Source organism: Mirounga angustirostris, unplaced genomic scaffold (genome assembly GCF_029215605.1).
Source record: "Mirounga angustirostris isolate CCGP_5_RB_7025 unplaced genomic scaffold, mMirAng1.0.hap1 SCAF_2, whole genome shotgun sequence".
NCBI lineage: Eukaryota > Metazoa > Chordata > Mammalia > Carnivora > Phocidae > Mirounga > Mirounga angustirostris.
Window position 1 is genome coordinate 62987661 of NW_026991710.1, and position 24775 is coordinate 63012435.

Genomic DNA, 24775 nt, shown 5'->3' on the forward strand with positions numbered 1-24775 from the left:
GAAGTGAATAGGGAAAAACAAGGACTTTGGAGTCAAACTGACTCAGCTTCAAATCCCTATTCCACTCTCTATACAACGGAACAGAGATAGCTGGACTTCCCCAAACCACTGTTTTCTTATCTATGACGTGAGGATAACAATTGATACCCATCAGGGTGAGGATTTAATTTGTTGACATTTTTAAAGCACCTGCCATGGTAACTGTTGGTTCTTTCCCTCCCCCATGGTGAGCACTTTTGGGTCTGTGCCCTAAAATCCCCTTATTGCAGCCTCTTTCAAAAGCTAAAGTGCAGATGTCACGTGTTGTAGGACAGGTTCTTTGGGAGCAGGAGCTGAGATGGAGTGTGGGGTGCAAGATGTTTATTGGGGATCAGCATCCATCAAAGGGAAGGAGAAAAAGCAGAATTGGGCAGAGGGGAAAGTTAGACTACAATCTGGCACTGACCCACAAAAGCCTCCACTGACCCTTCAGGGAGCTCTGGAGAGAGCCCATCCACCCAACTCATCCTACTTCTGGCCCCAAATGATGGGCCTTTCTGTCGCACCTCACGCAGTCATTGGGGGCCAAGGCCCCGGCAAGGGCAGCCCAAGGAGCCAACGTGCTGTGGAGACAGGTCCGAAGTTGCTGACAGCCGAGAAGGCGCGTCCCTGGGTTAACCATAGCAGACATTTTACTCTACAAAGAATCCTGTCCATTTCCATTTACCTTAGCAAGTGCACATTAAATGCCTGTTTCCTCCCTTGACAACTGATGAATCATTTACCGGTGTTTGGGAAGATAGAAAAGCATTCATATGCTCTTTCATATTCATTAAGCATCACTTTAGGTAGTGATGGTCTTTATCCAGTAGAGAGTAGCTGAGTATAAATTATTTGCAAGTCACCGAGCTACACATGAAAGTTTAACTGGTCAACATCTGTAGCCGCTGAAAGAAACATACTCTGGTTATAGGCTGAAAGTTTGTACCTCTTCCTACTTAAACACAATTAAATTCAACACATGTTAACTGAGATCCGAGTCCTTTTGGGGGTAGAGGACCAGGTGCTGGTGTCATTCTCAGAAATGCATCAACTCTTTCAGAATACTATAGTTGCTTTTAGTACTATAAAGAATTTTAATCCTGATATTCTAAAATTGTATCTGTATTTAGCTCTCTGCTGCATTAAGGTCTTCCTTAATTTAGAATAGTTCACTTGCTTGGCAGCATTTGATCCAATAATTTTTGCCCGTAGCAGGGGAGGTTTAGTCAAGCATCATTAGTGAGCTATTTACTCATTAACACAAAATGAAGATTTTTTTTTCCAAGAGCTCAGAAACCATAGGAGGGGAGGAGGAAGTCAGATGTTTGTTGGCTTTACATAAAAGCTATTTTTTAAAAATCAGTCTTAAAAAATAACAATTCATCAACAAATTATCCATATAGTAAATCTATGTCTTCAAGGGTTGATTGCAAAGCTTCAGTATGTTTTCTTTTCCAAGACATATGGGGCCACTGAGCTCTGACTCCGCTTATAGTATCATTTGCACACCTTTTCATCTGGGGTTCCTGCAGCCTCTTATAGGAGTCTGTGACCTCAGTCACTCTGTTTACCCTGTGGCAATTTGGGGAGCCCTGGGTTGCTCTCCTAATAGTCTCAGATGGACGGTAGGCTATCTCAGGTTCACAAGGACACATCCCTTCTCCCCAGGGGCATGTCCACAGACTGAGTCACTCTTGCTTGTTCCTCCCTCCTGCACAGAGGCAGGGTTCCTGGACGACAGGGTCTACGACAGCACGGCCCTGGGTCCTGGTTACGACCGCCCCTTCCAATTTGACCCCAGCGTCCGGGAGCCCAAGACCATCCAGCTCTACAAACACCTGAACCTGAAGAGCTGCGTCTGGACCTTTGATGCCTATTACGACATGACTGAGTTAATTGATGTCTGTGGTGGGTCTGTCACTGCTGACTTCCAGGTGGGTGCTCCAGGGTCTTATCTGAAGGCCGCGTGCACCTGAGTGCCCTATGAAACCTTGTTTGTTCCTGAAAGCACTTCTGTTAGCACGTTGCATCCAGCGGCCCCCAAAACTGAGATAGCCAAGGGAGTCTTCTTTAGAAGTCCCTTAGCAGCATGGTGGCTGGAGAGAGCCCCCTAAAGTCTGCTAAATCAATTAATTGGAAAATGTTAAAATTAATGTGGAAAAAAAGTACTGTCTGGCACAGCCGTTTATATAAAAATCTAATATTTACTTCTCTAGATATATGTGTTTTTTCCCTCTAGGTGTATTTTGGAAAGCCAAAAGGATTTACATTTGATGGTGAGGTTATTACAAAGTAGATGTATTCTCTTCCGTGCTTGGGGAAATAAGTCAAAATGAGGTGCACCCTTTCACAAGACAGGTAGAGCACTCTCTTTTTAAGCGTTATGGAGAGAGAATTGTTTAAAACACCTTGGTTTCATACCTAGTCCAAACCTGTGCCAAACTGACAACCTTTGCAGAAATGGACACTTTTTAAATTTTATTAATTTGAGAGAGAGATCGAGCACAAGTGAGGGGTAGTGGCAAAGAGAGAGGGAGAAGCAGACTCCCCGCTGAGCAGGGAGCCCAACATGGGGCTCGATCCCCAGGCCCTGAGATCATGATCTGAGCCCAAGGGAGACGCTTAAGCGACTGAGCCATCCAGGCACCCCGACACTTTCTTAATAGTTATTAAACATTAGTGACAAACAAACATTTTAGTAAGAAGCCATCGTCCTAGGAGGGCAGTTATATCAAAGGCACTAGGCTAATGCATCCTCAGGGGAAAATTAGATCTAAAGCAGATTCTACCCAATTATGAGCGATTATCTCAATGAACTAAAAATGACGTTTGTTCTTCATTTCAAATCAGGTTTAACCACACTGAAAGAGGGACTTCTGGAGGCACTTAGAGTAATTATTTTGGGAACATGTCTTTGATTAACATTTGTTTTGTTTCCTTGTAATGCCTCTCATTTTGGTTCGCTCTCATTTCATGGGCATTACTGCCCTCTACCGATGGAAAATTAAGGCGTTCTTAGGTTTGCTTTCTGTTTCTGCAGTTGAGTGACCTACATTCACTCCTGAAAATGCAAAACTAAGTGATTGGTTTCTCCTCTGGCCTCTCAAAAATTAGTATTCTGTGTTCGCCATGCTTTTACTCTAATTACATTTTTGGGTATTTTTGTTCAGAACATGCCTAAAAATCTCAAAGACTAAGATTTCTCATTATATATGCCCCACTTCTTAAACCAACACAGAATAGATACACAGAAGTACTTCATTTCAGTCTGTTTCTTTAAAAATGGTTGAATCAGCTGGTCTATGGTAGAAAGGATTTAGAACTCACAGTCAAGCCCTAGTTCATATCTTTCCCTATCATAACTTCTCTGAGTCTCATCTGAAATTGTAACCAGTCATCTCAACATGGCAAGGTACTTGGCACAGTGTAGGTGTGTGGTAAATATTTGTCAAGGTTTGGTTTTTTTTTTAAGGATTAGTAAGTAATATCATGAGGGATAAAGGATAGAAAACAGAAACAGAGGAAGGAAAATCAATTTTTCCAATCAACTGAAGAATTATTGAGTTCTAATATCAACAATTTTGAGATTAGACCATGTGTTTTTAACAAAGCCTGTATATTAAAGGGGCAGAATATGGTGTGAGGTCCAGATAAAATCTGGAAATTTTCTGAAGAAAACAGAATAAGGCATTTCAAAAGATATTTTTTAATGAATATGGAATTAGCAGAATTTTTGAAAAACTTGGAATAAAACCTTGAATCCCTGACACCATTGAATATGAAAAAATATTGTAGAAAAATAAAATGTTGATGTCCCAAATGTTGATGAAACATTTGGCTCTTTTCCTAAATTACCCATGGAAACACTTTACATTGTGTTTTAAAACAAAAGAAAAATATGAGTTCCATAGTATAGTGTATCATAGTATTTTACCAATGACAAAATTTTTTCAAGCTTTTTTGTTATAAAAGAAATAATATATTTACAGAGGATAATACAAAATGAATAAATCAAGTCCCACATTCATATATACATATAAACAGTTACCTTCCCCATGAAAACTTCTGCATATATTTTATCTTTCTATCCAGTTTTTGTTCATTGCATAGTAGAATAAAAATGTTTGAGCCATTAATTAATAGCGGTAACAGGAATCCCATTAGAAGAAATATTCCCTTGTAAGTGTGATGTGCTGCCTTTTCAAAATTATTTCAGTGAGGCATTGTATGAGATGGGAAATTATACAAGCATATGCCGCTCTGAACTGTGTTGCTAAGTTTCCTAGATATGATATCCAAATCCCATGACCTCAGTTCCTGTTGCAAGAGATGTGACTATTCACTAAAACATCCAAGTCAGCCACACATTCATCAGACTTGGGCATCTTTCCAATTAGAGTTGATTCAGACTCTCCTACAGGTCACTGGAAAATGTGGTCAGCGAGGGACTATGTATTAATCCTTTGGGAATAACTGTGTTACTTTAAAAACTTGGCCAAGTCTCCCAGCAATTGGAGGCAAAGCTCCTTCTCAGTCTTCAGAAGTGTTTTTGTTCAAGTGTCACCTCCTCAGAGAAGCCTTCCCATCACCCTATAAAAGAAATATCTTGGACACTTCCCATCCCTTTCTTTATTTTTTAAATATATGCATCACCTTACTAGACTGTAGGTTCCATAAGGGCAGTGAGTTTGGTTCTTCCCACTGCGGAGGAGGAAGCTCAGTCTGGTGCCTAGGCACCTAGCACAGGCGTGGGCACTTGGTTAATAATTATTGAATGAGGGGCGCCTGGGTGGCTCAGTCAGTTAAGAGGACCTGCCTTCCTCTCAGGTCACGATCCCGGGGTCCTGGGATCCAGCCCCACATCGGGCTCCCTGCTCAGCGGGGAGCCTGCTTCTCCCTCTGCCTGCCGCTCCCCCTGCTTGTGCTCTGTCTCTCTCTCTCTCTCTGACAAATACGCCTTTTCATCCCAGGGAAGAAATAACCCTCACTGTGCACACCATTTGCTTGGCAGGTGAGAGACTCTGCTCAGTCGTTCCTGACCGTCCACGTGCCTCTCTATGTGTCCTACATCTACGTGACAGCCCCCAGGGGCTGGGCCTCTCTGGAGCACCACACCGAAATGGAGTTTTCCTTCTTCTATGACACTGTTCTCTGGAGAACAGGTACGCCCATTGACGTCTTAACTCTCCCTGCCTTCTGTTCAAGCAAGATGAAACAAAGTAATAAGTAGTGACTTTTAACAGGAGCTCCAGTCTTCATCCCATTGTCCTATGTACAGTCAAAAGGAGGGCTGCCCTCTAGGCCAAATGAATAAAGCGAACCAGGTTGCTGTTGATATATCTGTCCTTTTCCAGGCACCTGATTCGAAGACCCTTTTGCTCCTTAAACGCCGTGAATCACACTATTTTTAACTAGGAGCGAATGAACATGATCATACTCCAGAAGGATACCTCTGAACCCCTAGTGGGCAGTATAGGAACCCATCTGTCACTCGCTATCCTCTACTCTGGGTCTAGCTATCTGGATTGAGTTTTCCATCCCTGGAGGCCTTCCAGCATCAGCATATATGGACATGGTTCTTTTCAGGAACCACAGATATCTATATATTGGTGACAGCCCCTCAGCTGGGAGCTCACACCTTCCTCACGTCTTCCCCAAGCCACCTTTTCCCACTGCTACCTTATGATGCCCCAAACTCGTCTCCCCCTTCTGCTGCTCCTTTTTTCCCTCTTGGCCTCCCTGGAGGGGATTTACTTGATCTGAGCTACTAAACAGCTACAGGAATGTTCATTAGATAGGGCTTCATCTCTAGAAATGGAAAATACAGTCTTTTCTTCTGTTGAGGGCTTTGAACTCAAATCATTTGTTTTATATTTCTCATAGGAAAATAACTTCAGGAAGTTTTCACACTCTGGGTCAGATAATTTCTCGAGCTCTGGGGTTCTTTTTAAAACGTTGTTTTTTCCCCTCCTTTGGTTACCCTTTAGTTTTGGGTCATACGGAACTCACTGGGCATCATGATTGTAATTACCCCTACGAAAGCCATGGTTTATTCGTGTCATGCGATATATGGCTGGCCTTCTACAAGCTAATCTTGAATCATCCATTGGTTTGAATATTAAATGTAGCCACCAGGACATTGCTTATGGTTCTGTTGAGTCACGAAAGCAGTCCTCGTGAGGAAAAGCAAATAGAGTCTGAAGCAGATGCACTATAATCACATCCTGGTGTAAAGTTGATGTAAGAAGTTTAAGTAAGACCAATTTTTTTTGAGCTATGGGCTAGGGCCCTGACTCTGGGCTCAGTGGCATTTTCAGGTATGAAGAAACTATGCCAAGGAGAAAAAACAAAACCAAGTAGACTGAATTGGCAAATGTGTCTAAATAGATTCTATGTTCATATGAATATGCAAATTTTTCTTAACTTACATTCAAATTACTGTGCAGCTCTACTTAGAGGTATCACTGGGACAACTCACATGTAGTTTACTCTGTGGGAGATCTCATTCCCTAACTTGGATGTTTTGTGTATGATCGCCTGCCCAGGAATCCAGACAGACAGCGTGCTCTCTGCAAGGCTTCAGATAATAAGAATCTACATTCGAGAGGATGGCCGTCTTGTCATTGAATTCAAGACCCATGCCAAATTCAGAGGTAATATCAGTGCAGTTTTTCCTCCAGTTTTTCTTATTAAAAAACATTACAGGGGCACCTGGGTGGCTCATTCGGTTAAGCGTCTGCCTTCAGCTCAGGTGGTGATCCCAGGGTCCTGGGATTGAGCCCTACGTCAGGCTCCCTGCTCAGCAGAGAGTCTGCTAACCCCTCTCCCTCTACTCCTCCCACCTGTGCCTGCTTTCTCACTCTCTCTCTCAAATAAATAAAATCTTAAAAAAAAAACACATTACAAACATAGACAAAAGGAAAAAGAATAGAACAGTGAAAAACAATTGTTAACATTTTGCTATATATGTATGCATCCATACACACATGCATACCCATTTTTTGGTACCACATTTGAAAACAAGTTGCAGACTTCATGTCAAGTTACCCTAAATACTTCCCTAGACATCTCTTGAGAACAAAGACATTCTCTTACACATCACAGTGGTGTCACTACATCCAAGATATTTAAGATTGATCCAATAATATCTAGTTCCTATTCATATTCTGTTGTCCTCTATTGTCCTACAGATGTCTTTTCCATTTGTTTTTATATTGTTTTATATTTATTTTATATCTGTTTATGTAAAGGGAACATGGATCCAATCAATATTTACATATTACATTCTGGCTGTTACATTAGTCTCTTAGTCTAGAAGTCTCTCTACTTTTATTTATTCATGACACTATATGACTGCATTTTTAAAGAGTAGAAGTGTCCTGCATGAGTAACCTTTACCTTTTCAATGATGTTTACAATTGTCTCCTTCCACTGAGGACTTGAGTGGCTATAAATGTAATTTTTTTTAATCTGAAACTGATATTTCTGTTTATAAGCTACCAAGACCTTTCTGCCTCTAAGAAACATGTTTTTTGGAATTCAAAACTAAGTGTATTTGACATTCATTGTCACATAAGGGCCCCTATTATTATGAATATGCCCGCACCCTTTTCACAAGGAACATTCATGTTGTTTATAAATATATATGACCATAATGACCATCATGAGTATGCTGATAGATCGGGGTGAGATGCCATGCTGTCCAGCCAGGGTGGAATACATTCTAAGGTGTGAGAGGGTAGGTATAACCTTAGTTGTTTGGTAGAAGAATATTAATTCGGTACTAAGGCTTTAGTAGGGGATTCATCTCAAGGATGATAAAACTCACAACTAAGTGTGTGTGTTTCCCCTTGAAATAGGACAGTTTGTGATGGAGCACCACACCCTCCCTGATGTGAAATCATTCATACTGACTCCAGACCACTTAGGAGGAATTGAATTTGACCTGCAGCTACTATGGAGTGCTCAGACTTTTGATTCTCCATATCAACTCTGGAGAGCCACAAGCTCTTATAACAGGTGAATGGGGTGTTTGGGGGAGATCTGAAATGGGGTGTTTGGGGGAGATCTGAAATGGTCTCAGTCTCTTTCAGAGGCTTGGGAAATATGGCTTTTTTTTTTTTTTGCAAAAGTTGGATTTCCGTTGTTAAGGGGAGAGTAGAAATAACCCTTGACAAATAGAGAAAGAAACAAAGTAAGTCAGATCAGCTTGTGCTGTGTAAACGAGGAAGTAGTTACCCTTATTATAAGGATAAGACTGAGAAGGCTGCGTATCACTTCTATTCGCATCCTATTGGCTAGAATTTAGTCACGTGACACATCTACCTGGGAAATATGTCTAATTAAAGCCTTAGTGGGGCGCCTGGGTGGCTCAGTTGGTTAAGCATCCTTGGTTTCAGCTCAGGTCATGATCTCAGGGTGTTGAGGTTGAGCCCTGAGTCAGGCTCCACGCTCAGCATGGAGTCTGCTTGAGATTCTCTCCTCCTCCCTCTGCCCCCCTACCCCACTCATGCTCTCTCTCTCTCTAAAATAAATAATTAAATAAAATCATTTTTAAAAATCCTAGTATAATAAAAAAATTTCAATCCAATCACTACAACCAGTTCAAAATCCAGGATCTCTGTTTATCAGATCCAGATGTCACCCCTTATGGTCCAATCTTCTATAAAATAAATAATAAGATTTATTTCTCTCCCACACCCAAAATAGAGGTAGAATAGGAATTGGTTAAATATGTAAACTATCTCATTTGTGAAGGGGAGGAATAGGAGAAACACAGTTAAAACTATTACCATAAAAAGGATAATGAGGCAACCAGGAGTCCATCATAAATACTATTATCCTCATTTTATAGATCATGAAATTAAGATTGGTATTTAGCGTGAAATTCTTGTCCCAGCTTTATAGTTAAGAAGTAGCAGGTTGTCTTAAGGATCATTTTCAAAAAGATTTCTTTAATTGTGAATTTTTGGTTTTATATCAGGTTTTTTTTTAATAATGATTCCTTTGAAATCAATATGTAATAATCTTCAAAGGCTATGCTTCCTAGAAGCTCATGAGATTATATGCATACTATGTCCTAATTTATAGACATGGAAACTCTCTTCTTTAAATCCTCTACTGATTCCCCACTGCCTACTGGATGAAGTCCAAATTCTTTATTCAAAGCCCATACCCTCCTCTCTAGCCTCATCTCAAACCCAACCTTCTGAACCACATTAAATAGCTCACCAACCCCTGAACCCACCAGCCCGTGTGTACCTCCATGCCTTTGCAATTCCCTCTGCCCTTTCTGCTCTTTCCCTCTTACAGACCTTGAACTCCTCTGAGCCCCAGCTCAAATACTCAAATACCAACCCCTCTGCGATACCTTCCCTGACTCCTCATACAGTGCTAGAGGCCCCTCTTCCTCTTCCCACCTTGTTCCAGCTTCTACTGGAACACAGCTCGTTATATTACATTCTCTAAGTAGAGTCCCATTTTCCACTAGCTTGTGAGCTCCCCAGGGTAAAGGCATGCCTGATTGATCTTGAATCCCCAGAGCTGCAGGTTTTAGCACATGGTAGGTCCTGAATAAACATCCCTTAGGAGCTTACGTTTGAGGTAAGGGGATAAGAAAATATAGCTAAATGGCAACGTGTAGAACAACATCCAGCATGCTATGCTATGTGTGCTGTGAGAGGCACCGAACACGGAGACCATGGCTGTTCAGGGAGGGCTGGGGAGCTGCACAAGGCTTCCTGGAGGAGGTGGGGCAGCTCGTGCTCCATGTTGCAATATGAGAAAGGTCTAGTTCTCAGAAAGGAGAGGGGGAGACCTATAGAATTAAAAACCTGCATCTAGGGATGGCATATTTGCAGGGATAGTGAGGAAATGGGCCTAAATCATATTTAGGGTTGAGAAAAGTAGGACTGTGGGCTTGGGAAGCCATGTACTTTGTCCTGCATTCATTTGTTCAGCAAATATTTAGTGAGCATTTACTGTGTGTTAGGGAAGGTTCTGGGTACTTGGATACATCCGTGAACAAAATAAAGATCCACACAGCATTTACAGTAAAGTAAGAAGACACAAAAAGGTGGCCATAATAAACAAGTATGGCAGAACATGTCAGAAAGTGGGGAGTGCCATGGAAAAATAAAGGATTTATTTTTTTTAAGATTTTATTTATTTGACAAAAGAGAGAGAGAGCATAAGCAGGGGGAGGAGCAGGCAGAGGGAGAAGCAGGCTCCCCGCTGAGCAGGGAGCCCAGTGCAGGGCTCCATCCCAGGAGCCCGGGATTATGACCTGAGCCACCCAGATGCCCCGAAAAATAAAGGATTTAGAGCAATCTGTAAGGAGAATCAGGAGTGGGGGGACATTGTGATTTCAATTAGGATGTGCAAAGTAGGCCTCAACAAGAAGGTACATCTGAGCAAATACTGGAAGGAGGTGAGGGAGTTTGCTGGCAGGGTTTCTGAATTGGTAGCATGTCTCGCATCCTGGGGAACAGTAAGGAGGCTGGTGTGACTGGAGTGGAGTGAGCAAGGAGCAAGAGGATGGGCGGTAAGGCCAAAGAAGTAGGGGGATGGGGTGGGGCCCGCACAGTGCTTGGACCTTGACATTTACCCAAGAGCCACAGCAGGGTTTGAGCAGGGGAGCAGCATGATCCAGCCCATTTGAAAGCAAGGGTTCCGGCATGGACAGTTCTGCCTGCCTAAATGTTTCTATTAATTATGAGTTACTATTCACATTATGCATGCCAATTTTCATGTAATTCAAATGTGATATATAAGGTCTCACCTCCTGCTGGCCAAGGGTTTGGAGGAAGAGAGGGCTCATGGAGGAAAATAACAGACATACAGACTGTCAGACAGGAAGGGGCTTAGAAACTCAGCCCTGAAAGTTTGCATTGTTTGTCAAAAATCATACAATTGTGGAAAAGGCAAAGGCAAACCAGGTTTAGACCATCTCAGTTTCCAGCTTGTGCCATTCCATTAAAATGACCCCAGGATGTGTCATATAAGTTTTGTTTATTTATCTAACCAAATCTTTGCTATCACTTTATGAATAACTAGATAAATACAAAAGAAATGGTCAAAAAACAAACACAGCAAATGTGAGAACTGTCACAGATTGCTCACAACAGTTATAATTAAGATTCATAACCTTGCACTCTTCATTCAGTTGATGGCAGCCTCCCAAGACTCTTGAAGAATCTTCCTGAAGCCTCTGGCTGTCTGGCTGTCTTCCAGGCAGCCTGCCAGGGCTGGGGCTGCTACTCCATGACAAGTGTGGGAAATGAAGTAGGTGAGGGTACAAAGGCTCCCTGCTCTTGGTGTCCTAACCGACAGAATTCTGTGATCCACCACAAGGAGGGAAATTCTCAACGCTTAGGGCGCCTGGGTGGCTCAGTTGGTTAAGCGACTGCCTTCGGCTCAGGTCGTGATCCTGGAGTCCCTGGATCGAGTCCCGCATCGGGCTCCCTGCTCGGCGGGGAGTCTGCTTCTCCCTCTGACCCTCCCCCCTCTCATGTGCTCTCTCTCATTCTCTCTGTCTCAAATAAATAAATAAAATCTTTAAAAAAAAAAAAAAAAGGAAATTCTCAACGCTTAGTCTCCTATGAGAAGAGAGATTGTCCTTCAGCATCATGATGGGCTGAGCCCTAGAGTTCGGAAGAGGAGCCCGGAAACCAAATGCTAAGGAAATGGGAGTGCAGGCGCTCTCTGAGTGGGGTGTCCTTTAAACCTGAGGCATTTGCCACCAGCAGTCAGCAGCCGCTGACCTGTCCACATCTTAATAAGAATCTTTCGTGGTCGAGAATGTGTTGAGCAGGGTGTCCATCAACAAGAAACCCTAAGTAGAAATTGTCAAACAAGTTTCATGGAAATCTAAAGGAAGTGGCCAGTTCTGTTTTGTCTTCACTTGAGCCTTTTAGGTTTTTATAAACAATGTGCCTTTCTCAGCTTTTCTCATGAAAAGGACCAGTATAGGATAAAGGCAAGTAGCTCTATTTAACACCTCTGGATAATACCCTGACAGTTAAAATAACCAGTGAGGAATTTCTGAAGATTGTGTTTGCAGACCTGTAAAGTCTGTAGATGCTGAGCACAAATACCATCCGAAAGGTGTTTAATGAAGTCAATGTGTTTCTGGGTGAGTAAATAATCTATAAAATGTCCCCTCTAACCACAGTGTGCTCTGCATGTTTCCAGGAAGGACTACTCGGGGGAGTACACCATCTACCTGATCCCATGCACCGTGCAGCCCACACAGCCGTGGGTTGATCCAGGAGAGAAGCCTTTGGCCTGCACTGCACATGCCCCAGAAAGGTAGGGAAATATGGCAGGTCCTCATGATGTGTAAATTCACCTCCTCGCTAAAATGTATTTGTTACGGCAAAATCCATTCTCGTGATGCCTTCATGGTCATTCGCAGGCATGCAGAGTGGCAAAATGTTGAGTCACCTGACACACACATTCCCGGCTCAGGTCAAGCAAGGCAACACTCTACCTTCTTCTTTCAGGTTTCATAACTATAAACAAGTATCCTTTTCATGGTCTGTGCAGTGCCGTGGTTTTCAAATTTTTGTGCTTTTTTATTGGTGATTTCACCATTTGTAACAGCTCCCAAGCATAGTGCTGAGGAGCTACCTAATACTCCTAAGTACAAGAAGCCTGTGACGTACCTTAGGTCACATAGACTTTCTTGGGCATAGGTTTTCAGTGCTGTTGCCACGAGTTCTACGTTAACAAATTAACAACATATTAAATAAGGTGTTTTAAACAGAAACATGCATAGAACGGGGCTAGGTATTGGTCAGTCAGTGAATATGTTGTGACCAGAGGCTGCAGGAGCTCTACCCTGTATTTGCCCTAGGAGCAGTGATTCAGTATTCACTGACTCAGCATTCGCCGCAACTCTGGAACATACTTACCACGAATAACAAGAATCAACGCGGCCTGTACCCACCTCAGACCTGAGACTGTCCACGGTGTGCCATATGTTCATTCATTCAACCAGTGTTAACTCAGCTCTTATCATGTGCTTGGCTCTGGTCCAGCATGGAGATTATAGCAGAGGATTAAAGGTAACCTCAGCTCTAGCACCATCCTTCTAGGAGCTGGGCAAAGTGAAGAGAAAACTTCTTTTTTAAAGATTTTATTTATTTATTTGACACAGAGACAGAGACACAGCGAGAGAGGGAACACAAGCAGGGGGAGTGGGAGAAGGAGAAGCAGGCTTCCCACTGAGCAGGGAGCCTGATGCAGGACTCGATCCCAGGACCCTGGGACCGTGACCTGAGCCGAAGGCGGACACCTAACGACTGAGGCACCCAGGCGCCCCGAGAAAACATTTTTAAGAGAGGATGTTGACAGAATCTGACATTATCATGAAGAGAAGACAATTTGGAATGTGACAGTCAAATTAAGAAACTGAGAATGGGCCATCGGATTTGGCGATTGAGAAGTGGTTGATGATCTTGACAAAGGGCAGGCTCGGTGGACTGAGGGGTTAAAGCCTGATCAGACCACGAGAGACAGAGGAGAGAAAGTAGAGACAACAGGGATAAACTATGCCTAAGGTGTTTTATTATAAAGGATGTCAGAGGAAAGGGACAGTAGCTAGAAACAGATACAAAGTCAGAAGAGGTCTTATTTGTGTTTTAGAGTGGAAAATATTTCAGGGTGTTTGTATACTAGTGGTCTATTAGGTGAAATTTCATGTTGCAGTAGAACAAGGGGAAGTCAGCTGAGCCAAGCCTTTGAGTCGGGTGGGGATAGATCTAGGACAAGAGGGGAAGGGCCAGCCTTCACTTAAAGCCCAGAGCCTTCATCCAGTGAAAGAGGAAGGCATGCAGAGTGCATGGATATAGGCGAGGGGAGAATTGGTAGATTGCGAGGACAGGGATGACAAAGTAGAATCTGATTAAATCTGTTTTCTCCATAAAATGAGAAGCTAAACATTAACCGGAAGTAAGGAACACTGAGGCTTGAGACAGTTATCTCAGAGAGTGGGAAAGTGGGTGTGCTAGAGGGTCGCCCATAGCAGCTGATCAGGCAGTGCTAAGAGCCCATTGAGTTGTTTTAAAATTGCCATATCTTTGACAATAAGATAAACTGTGCATACTTAAGCTAGATACAGTTTAATAAATTCTGACATATGTATACACCCATGAAACCATCACAGCTAACATAGTGAATATATCCATTTCCTCCAAAGGTTTCCTCATGCCCCTTGGTAATCCCTCCCTCCTACCCCATGCGAGCCCACCCCTTTCTCCAGGATCCACTGATCTGCTTCCTGTCACTACAGATTAGTTTGCATTTTCTAGAAACTCATGTCAATGGCATCATACAGTATGCATTCGTCTCTGACTTCTTTCACTGAGCAGGATTATTTGCCTGCACTCCTGTTGTGTGTAACAGTAGTTTGTTCCTGTTACTGATGAATTGTATTCCAAGGTACAGCTATGCTGCACTTTGTTTATCAGCTCATCAGTTGGTGGACATTTGGGTTGTTTCCAGTTTATGGCTGTGAGAAATAAAGCTGCTATGAACATATATATACAAGCCTTTACATGGACATATGCTTTCTATTTTCTTGGGTAAATACTTAGGAATAGAATGGCTGGATCGTATGGTAGGTATATGCTTAACTTTTAAGAAACTGCCAAACTGTTTTCTGAAGTGTTTGTTGTGTGGAACAATGTGTGTACCCTCCCACCGTGAGTGTGTTGGTGTTCCAGTTCCTGGGTCAAAGTGGTCAGGGAGGTCCCGTGTGATTAGAGAATTAATGAGCGGAAGTAACAGAAGGGGTGAGCTCAAAGTCAGGGGGTGGTAGTTAGAAAGGAAGATGCTGGGAAATGAGATTTGGGGAGGTGACACATAGTAGGACTGTGAAGCATGAGTGGGGTGGACAACAAGCTCTTTGGAGGTGAAGATATCAAGGAACTGAGAGCTGAAGGGTATTAGATGATTCATCCATGTGGACGTTGAAATCACCAAGATCGATGGTAGGAGCACGGTAGTCAGCTAAATGAGGGAGGGAAAGTGACCAGGAAAATGGTAGTTGGCTGCAATAAGGAAGAACAGAGGGCAAATCATCAGGTGAGATATGCTGGGAGATTTGTATTCACGTATTCAGTTTTTTTAATTATGAATATTATATTACATAGAAGACCATATATAATGCCTATATAAAACCTTGAGTAATAGAACATTATCTGATAGGAATTGCAACTGCGTGAGTGAGTATCTCTTGGGCTTACTGATGATAAAATGAGTAATAATAACTACTGGGGGTATTAATGATCACGTATGGAGTGCAGATGCTGTGGGAGACTCTGTACTAAGCTCTTAACACTTCTCACTATAGTGTTCCCCCACAAAATTGGCACCATTATTTCCATTTTATAACCAGTGAAAGTCGGAGTCAAAGAAAAAAAAAGAACTAGAACATTCCCAGTACCTATACCCTGAGTAACCCTCCAGTTGCACTGTCTTTCCCACCTCTCCACCTGTGTAACCACTAGACTGATATTTGTACTTATCATCCCTTGTTTTGGTTTATGGTTTACCTCATATTTACTTCTGCATGGTTTTGCATGTTTTTGAGCGATATAAAAATGTCATACTGCACAAATTCGCTCTGCAACTTTTCTTTCTTGCTCACTGAATCACTTCTTGATTCATAAGTGTATCAACATTTGTGTTGATTCATGTAGCTGTGCTTTGTGCCTCGCTGCCTTAAGGTATTCATTGTGGGAGTATTCCACAATTTATTTGACCGTTCTGCTTGGCATATAATTCCACATTCTGTTATGAAGAATACTATATGTGTCTCTGAGCATACATATGTAAGACAAGTTTCTCCAGGGTAGGTGCCAGACCTCTTTTTTTTTTTTTTTTAAGTCTTTTGCCATTCGAAAATGGCAAAAAGGAGCAAAAAGACACCAACACATCTCTACCCCTGGTGCCGTGTGGGTCTGGGAGGCCGCAGAGGGAAGACTGTTGTTGAGTCAGTTTACTGAGGCTTTAGAGTTGGAAGTCTTTGCCTTACATCAGGGAGATCATTACTTGTGGGGTCCCTGTTATTCCCAGGGTGACTTTCCGTAGGGCCTAACCCTGCTTTTGATCGTCTGTATGGCTCCCCAGGGATGCGACAGAACCGCAACACAAAAAATAGTCAAGACTGACTCAGGGAGGGCGCCTGGGTGGCTCAGTTGGTTAAGCGACTGCCTTCGGCTCAGGTCATGATCCTGGAGTCCCGGGATCGAGTCCCACGTCGGGCTCCCTGCTCAGCAGGGAGTCTGCCTCTCTCTCTGACCCTCCCCCCTCTCATGCTCTCTATCTCATTCTCTCTCTCAAATAAATAAAATCTTTAAAAAAAAAAAAAAAAAAGACTGACTCAGGGAATTCAGACTTAATTCAAAAGAATTGTGTCCCCTATAATGCCTGTTTTTGTGAGGTCTGTCAGACCTTCCAACCTTATAAATCATCATCGTCATCTCTAGTCCATTGTTTGTTCTATTTAATCAGTAAATATTCATTGAGTATCTTAGGTGTCAGATACTACATGAAATCTGGTAATACCAGGATCAACAAGAAAAACCTGTTTTGCTGAGTCCGCTAAATGAGCTCTTGGTGCAACTAATGGTTATATCAAAGTTGTCGAAGCAGGGTCAGCCCTAGCTTGTGTGGGTTGCTCCTATGCTCCAAGTTCCTCCTATACCCCAATCCTCTCAAATCTACCCACTGGAGCACTTTCAGTTAAAAGTAAGGAATGGTCAGAAGGACTCTGTTGCAAGTATAAAGCATTGAAATTATCACTCATGCATTATTCTTTAACAAATGTGTGTGTCAGAAGCTTGGCCAGCAATGAAGATATAATAGTGAGCAAGTAGATATGGGCTGTGATTCTATGGAACCTGTAATGGGTGAAGCAGACTTCGACCTGATTTACATTTAAAGTCACTTTATTTAAATAAAATATCAAATCATGATAAGTACTGTGAATGAAAAGTGCACAGTGTAATGAGAACAAATGATAAGGGGCGCCTGGGTGGCTCAGTCGGTTAAGCATCTGATTCTTGATTTCAGCTCAGGTCATGATCTCAGGGTTGTGAGATCAAGCCCCATGTCTGCTTACGACTCTCTCTACCCCTTTGCCCCTCCCCTTACTCTTTCTCCTTCTCTCTCTCAAATTAATTAATTAAATTTAGAGAGAGGGAGAACAAATGATAAGGGATTTGACCTAGGCTGGAAGGGAAGAGAAAGAGGGTGAACTGCCTAGACACTGTGGTGTTTGAGTTGAGATCTGGAGGATAAGTAAGAGTTAACTAGGCAAAGAAAGGCAGACAGAGGAGTGTTCCTGCAGAATGCCCAGCAAGGTCAAAGTCAGGAAACTTCAAATTCATTATCACTAATCTCAAGTCAACCCTCAGAGATTCCCAGCACAAAATAAAAACAGTTCCTAACCACTGGCTTCACTCTCTCACTCTTCTCAACTATTTTATTCCTTCCCATTCAAATTGCTGTATCTCCCCCGTCCTCACCCTCAGCTGATTATCTTGTGTCCTATTTCATGGAGGAAACAGAAGAAATCAGAAGAGAACTCACCCAAGCTCCTACCATCATATCTACCCACTCCCTGCATCTGCACGTACCATATGAAGGAACAGTCCTAGCTCCTATTCCAAGCCAGCCACCCCACGTGTGCACTGAAACCCAAATCCTCTCATCCGGCTTTATAAAGAGCATCTTATAAACCATTCTCCTCTCTCTGTGAATCACTCCAATCAGCATTAAAAACATGTAACTTCTCCCATCTTTAAAAAAAAAAGTCCTTTCTTGACTCCATTTTTCCCTCCACACCCATTTCCCCCTTCCTTGTACTTCAAGTTGTCCCTCAAGAGTTGCCTAGACTCGCAATTTCCAGTTTAACACCTTCCATTATCTCTTGAGCCCACTTCAGTGAGGCTTCTGCTCTCGTCCCTTCACCCAGCTTGATCTTGCCAAGGTCACCAATGACTGTGTCTTACTAGAATCAGGGGTTGAGTCTCATCTTTATTTTTGCGACAGCTTTACAACAGTTAACAGTTCAGTCTCCTCCTTGGAACATTTTCTTCACTCAGCTGCAGTGTCATGCTCTGGAGGCTTTCTTCTGCCCACTGGCTTTCCCTCACTGTTTGCTCCGCTGGTTCCTCCTCTTTTCCATTGCCTTTGAATTTGGAGCACCCTACGTGCCGTGCCAGCACTGTCTCTTCTGTCTCTGTTTTCGTGTGGTGGTCTCGCTCATCATTCGTTCCCAAGGTTTTAAATACAAAGGGACACCTTCAGCCCAGGGCTTACCTCTCACATCCCGACTTGTGCATCAGATTGACTGCTCTGCTTCTCCACCTGGCGCTCTTATAGGCCTCCCAAGTTGAACATGCCTGTTGCTGAATCCCTCCTCTCCCTCCACCAAATCTAGTCCCCCCAGCAGTTTTCCCATCTCAGGTAAGGGTAGCTCCAACCTCCTAGTTTTCCTCTCACTGAGGCCTTCTGTGACCCCCATATTTAAAATTTCCAGCTGAACCTCTTCCTAGCATTCCCTTTCTCTGCCTCGTATTTCTCTTCATCACCTGCTTCCATCTCATGTACTATACATTTTTGAACTTATTTATTAACCGATTCCCTATTGGAACATATTGTCCCTGAGGGCATATGTTTTTCTGCTTTGTTTACAGATGAATTCCCATTACTAGAACAATGTCTATCACATAATAAAAGCTCAGTGAATATTTGTTGAATAGTGAGTCCCAAGGCAGTAGAAATATGGAATAGAGAACATGTCAAGAGACCTAAAGAAGGCCAGTCTGGCTGGAGAAGCCCTTATGTGCCAGAGGCTGGGAAGAAAAGAGCAGATTCAAAAGACCAAGAAGGAAGGCCAGGGAGGTTGAAGTAAGGAGTGAGGCAAGAGAGTATCGTTTGGCAATGTCTTGAAGAGTGGGACGTTATATTTGGATCAGGTTGAAAGAGTCAAAGTTTCAGAGCAGGCAGATCTGGGAAGGAGAAGTCTAGGCAGGGTACTATGGCGATGAGCCCTTCAGCAATCAAAGAGCAACCGTGGGGACCTTCAGAATGGAAGGGCTAGGAAAAGCAAAAAGTACAAAAGACTTCTACAGATGAATTAGATTATTTCTCCTACCCACATCTCTTTATTCAGTGATTATTTAGCACCTGCCACAAAGCACAGTTCACAATCCTGAGAAGGGCGGGCAGGGAAGACAGCCCGAAGTTTACAGAGTGGACCCTGCTCTCAAGGAGCTCTTGTTTCTCCTGCATCTAGATTCCTGATCCCCATTGCATTCCAGCAGACCAACCGCCCTGTACCAGTTGTGTATTCACTCAATACCGAATTTCAGCTCTGCAATAATGAGAAGGTGTTCCTAATGGATCCCAATACATCTGATATGTCACTGGCAGAAATGGATTACAAAGGGGCCTTCTCAAAAGGTAAGTTGTTTCCTTCACCTGCAGAAAGAGACTGTGGCTGGACTTGAGATGCTTTAGGACAGGTCTTTGGACTAGCATCTCTGCTCATTGGCTTTCGGGCAATTCTCCAGTGAAGATTCCCCTGGGTTTGGTTCTAGGATAGCCAAGATTTAGTCCGAGGAACAGACCCATATCCTTCCTTCATGTCGTATCAAAATAAGATCACATATTTGGTACTGTAATGATTGGCAGTGTGGTACTCTGGAAAAACTCTGGTCTGAGTGGTAAGAAGACTAGGGTTTCCAACCAGATTCTAACATGCTGTCTGACTTTGGCTAAGTTGCTTTATCTCTCAGTTACTCAGAGAGAGATTGCAACATGACCCTCACTACCTACCAGCCTCAAGGTTGCCAAATGTCTGTGTACTCTCCATCATGCTTTCTCTGCTAGAAATGGTTCCTCTGCTCCCTCCTCACCCCAAACATGGTTTCCTTGACGTTTCAAAAGGATAGCCCTTTCTTCTCCTTCAGGTCTCTACTTAATTGTCGACCGTCTCAAAGAGGCTTTCCTTGACCACACCAGTTGAATATAGGCCTCCATATTTTTCACTTTCACAGAACATTATTCATTTTTTATAGTACTTCTCACAATTTTAATATTGTATAATATATATTACATATTTCTTTACTTGTTGCCTATTTCTACCACTAGACAATGAGTTCCACAAGAGTAGAGATTGTGATCAGATATCAAATTTGCACACCAGACCACCATGCCTAGGTGCTTAATAAATATTGATTGATTGAATAAACGAATTAGTCAATTATCTGCCTTTGTCCTCTCAATGGCCCCTTCTGCCTTTTTCTTACTTTAACCTTCTCCTCATATCTGAGCTTTTTCTCTCATCCTAGAAACACACTCAGGTCCTGCCTATAACAGAAAAAAGCAAAGCATCCCTCAGCCCTAACTCTCCTTCAAACTTCAGTCTGTTTTCTCCTTTTCTTTGAGAAACTTCTTCAAAGAGTGAGCGGTGAGCACACACTGCCTCTATGGCCCTTCACCTCTGTCCATCTGTCACAGTCTGGGTTTATCCCACCATGCACAACTTAGAACTCTCTTTTGTCAATGACACCAAATTTGTGGATTTGGACACTTATTTCCTGTTGGGTTTCCTTTGCCCCACCCTCACCTGACACAGTCTTGCTTCTCTGGCCACTCCTCACTCTCCTGCCCTGGGTCTTCATCCTCTGATATATCCATGTTATTATCCCCAGGTTCTATGCGTGACTCCTTCTGTTCTTACTCCACTGCAGCCTCTGGTCATCCCTGTGGCTTGGCCCATCCCTTTGCTCTGAACTCCCTATTCTCCTACTCCTCCACAGCCATTCCTTAAGAGTTGACTTTACCCTGATCTCTCCGAACTTCATTTCTACATTTCCACATGTGGGTCTGGAACTACCAAGCTGCTTCAAATGGATGTCTTTCAGACACCTAGAAGTATCTAGAACAGGACTTATCTCCCTCCTACCACATCCACTGCCACGTTGACTGCATCATCATACTCCAGGTGCCCCAGGCAAAAACCTCAGGATCATCCTCCTCTTCTCCTATGCCTCCCATCTATCATTAAGATCAGTAGAATCTGACTCCCAGACATTTCTTGAGTTCATCCCGTGCTTCACAGCTATATTTTAGATACCTGTCTCTCAAGAGTATTAGCATAGCCCCCGACCCGATCTCTGCGACTCTAGTCTTTTAGTCTTTCCTCCATGCTCCATGTTTCTGAAGCCCCGGGGTGTTGATATTACACCCCTGCTTAAAACCTTCCAGTGTTCCCCATTTCTTACACACCGAAGTCCAGGCTCCCCAGCACCCTTAACCTATCTTCCCAGGAGTCTCTCCTGCCAGAGCCTCTAAACTTCCTCCTCTCTAGTCACACTGACCTACTCAGTGTCACATAGCAAATGCTCTGCATGACAGATTTGTGCTCAATTTCTCATCCTCCCATGTCACAGATAGGAAACCTTTAATGTTATTTAAAATGAGGATAATAATTGAACCTATCTCTTGGGCTTTTGGGAAGAATAAATAAGATAGTATAAGGAAAGAAAGTAGATGTAGATGTAAAGAAAGTGCCATGACAGACACTAAGGAAACAGTAGCAACACCAGGACTCACCTTCCAGCATACAGTATTTTGTGCGTGGACTTTCTTTTGCCTAAATGCTCTCCCCAGTCTCCTACCTCAAATGCCTACTCATGTTTTAGGGTACTGCTCAAACATTATCTCCTCTTTAAACCTTTCCATACCTCTCCCCAGGCAGATCTCTGTGCTCAGCCATATGCTCATGTAACATTATGTACCTTCCTCTATTGTGGTACCTAATGGTATCATGTTGTGATAAGGGTGGGTTTAAGAGCCCAAGTCCCTTGACTTTGAATCCCACCACCACTACCTCCTAGCTTTGTGACCTTCAACAAGTCACTTAACCACTCAGCGCCTCAACTTCACATCTATAAAATAATGAGCACTACGTGAATTCTTACATGGGAAGAACTTAGTACAGGACCTACCAAATAGTATGAGTTTGATAAATGTTAGCAATGTTATTTTTAGCAATTGGTTAGGTTTTATTTCTGTCCTCTCAGCTGCATCTCACTCACCTTTGTGTCCCCTGTGCACAACAGAGTCCTTGGCATACCTTAAATGCTTAATTAATGTTTATGGAATAAAAGAAACTGTAAATGGATGAATGAGTATTTTAAGGGCACATGGAATCATAGAGCTCTTCATAGAGAGGTACTTTTGACTCTAAGGGAGTGTGTTAAATCCTTTCTACCCCTGATATTTCTTTCTCTTTAATCTTAAAGTCTGACCTAATTAATGCCTCTCAATCTTTCCAGGTCAAATCCTTTATGGCCGAGTACTTTGGAATCCAGAACAAAACCTTAATTCTGCTTACAAACTCCAGCTGGAGAAGGTCTATCTTTGTACCGGCAAGGATGGCTATGTGCCTTTCTTTGATCCCACAGGGACAATCTACAATGAAGGGCCGCAGTATGGATGCATTCAGCCAAACAAACACCTGAAACACAGGTTTCTGCTGCTGGTATGCTAACTGTTAGTGTTAAACAACTGACACCCAATTCTCCCTATCCGTATTGCTCTTGTTGTTTCTCTCTAATCAGCTAAATGCTAGCACATATTACCAAATGTGATGGTTACAGTGGGTAACAAGACAAGCTATTATTAACGTCCCGGGAAAAGGAAAGTTGAGGCCAGTGTTTCCCCGAGTATGAACCAGTGTTTCTCAGAGTATGGACCCTGTATATCCCCGATTCTCTTTCAGGGAGTCCACAAGGTCAAGACCACTCTCATAATAATATAATGATGCTTGCTTTTTTTTTTTTTTTCCCCACACTAATTCCCTCATGAGTGTAGAGGGTGTGAAAGGTTTAATGATATGGTTTCAAATTCCACATTGTAATTAATCTTTCAAAAATACCACTTACCGAATTTGATTCAGTATCAAAGAGAATATCCACAATTATCTGAAAAAGGTATGAAATCATTTCTCCCTTTTTCAACTACACATCTGTGTGAGGCCAGATTTTCTTCATATACTTCAGCCAAACTAACATATCGCAACTGAGGCAATATAGAAGTTATGAGAATCTAGTTCTTTGCAGAGATTTGCAAAAATGTAAAACAATGCCAGCTCTCTTTGAGGAGCTGGGGGTGAATATAGGTATTTTCTCTAACAAATGTTACATATGTTAACATGCAGTGGGTTTTTCATTGCCACTTTAAAATGAATTATAAAATGAATATTTTCTAATTTTTCAGTGTTACTTTAAATAGAGTAAATATTGATAGTTATAAATCATGTAAACATAAGACTTTTGGGGTCCTTGATTTTTAAGTGTGTAAGGGGTCCTGAAACCAAATGGCCTGAGAATTATTTGTCTAGGCTACCCCACTCTTTGAGCTTTGAGATCACAGAATCCACCAAGTGTCCTTCCTTGAAGAGAGCAGTGGGTGCCCAGAGGCAGTGGTTGACTTAAGGAAAGGGCTTTTACAGCACGTACTCTCCTGACCCAACCCAAGGCAGGAGTGGAGAGTACCTTTCTCCTCCCAGTGACTGCCACCTGCCGGGTCAGTGGTTCTATCTTTCTAAACCTTTCATTTCTTTTTTTCTGAAATTCTAGGACCGCAGTCAGCCGGAAGTAACTGATAAGTACTTCCATGATGTGCCCTTTGAGGCCCACTTTGCTTCCGAGTTGCCTGATTTCCATGTGGTCAGTAGCATGCCAGGTGTGGATGGATTTACCCTGAAAGTAGACGCACTCTATAAGGTGAGTATGGTGAAAAGAGTAGAAGCATAGGACCAAGGCCACGTTAAAAGTTACAAAAAAGGAAGATGACATTATCTGTGGGCTATTAGTCTCTTTTTATAGCATTCTTGCTGGCGGGTCTTTTTTATTGGTGTTAAGCTTATCATTCACCCCCATTTTTTTTTAAGATTTTATTTATTTATTTTAGAGAGAGAGAGCGCGCACATGAGCAGGGGTAGGGGCAGAGAGAATTTCAATCAGACTCCCTGCTGAGCACGGAGCCAGATGCAGGGCTGAATCTCACAACCCTGAGATCCTGACCTGAGCAGAAACCAAGAGTCAGATGCTTAACTGACTGCACCTCCCAAGCGCCCCCATTCACCCCAAATTTTTACCACCCATCCCAATAGACCACAGCAATAATAAAATTCTTTAATTTGCTTATAGTCACTTGTCATAGTGTGAGTCAGGGGTGCATATGGTACTCTGGATTTTCCTGAACTCTTTTATATTGCCTGCCTTTTTGGCTCTATGCTACACCAGCTGATGTTCACTGGCATGTGGAAAACACTTAACAAAGTCATAAATACAGTACAGCAATTTAGAACGACAAGAATTACTAGTATTTGATGAGCAAAAATACTCTAAGTCCAGTAGTAAACATGAACTTCCAAAATCAAATTCCACTTTTTCCTGTCTTCAAGTAGTAATCCATGACCTTGGATTTCAGAACTGTCGCCATTGCTCAGAAGTTAGTTCAAAACCATGGAGGATTTCAGTGGGGGCACAGGAAATGGCAATAAAATACTTGATGACTTAACCGCTCAGGGGATGATCCAGGAAGTGTTCAGATTTAGGAAATTTTTGTCATGTATCTGCATATTATGCACAGAGTAGGTGTTTAGTGGATATTTGTTGAATGACTGTAGCTGAAGTTCATCAATAATAGTAAGTTAGCATAACAT

At 42.6% G+C, this 24775-nt stretch overlaps 1 protein-coding gene across 5 annotated transcripts in view; it reads left to right on the forward strand.

Moving 5' to 3' along the window:
- Positions 1-24775, forward strand: part of FRAS1 (Fraser extracellular matrix complex subunit 1) — a 420408-nt gene that overhangs the window by 391432 nt on the left and 4201 nt on the right. For all 5 annotated transcript variants that reach the window (XM_064584673.1, XM_064584674.1, XM_064584670.1 and 2 more), the window contains 8 exons: positions 1741-1955; positions 5033-5183; positions 6567-6674; positions 7881-8040; positions 12214-12330; positions 19331-19497; positions 22380-22585; positions 23685-23831. In XM_064584673.1, the coding sequence (XP_064440743.1) occupies positions 1741-1955; positions 5033-5183; positions 6567-6674; positions 7881-8040; positions 12214-12330; positions 19331-19497; positions 22380-22585; positions 23685-23831 (1271 nt within the window). The remainder of the gene's footprint in view (positions 1-1740; positions 1956-5032; positions 5184-6566; positions 6675-7880; positions 8041-12213; positions 12331-19330; positions 19498-22379; positions 22586-23684; positions 23832-24775) is intronic.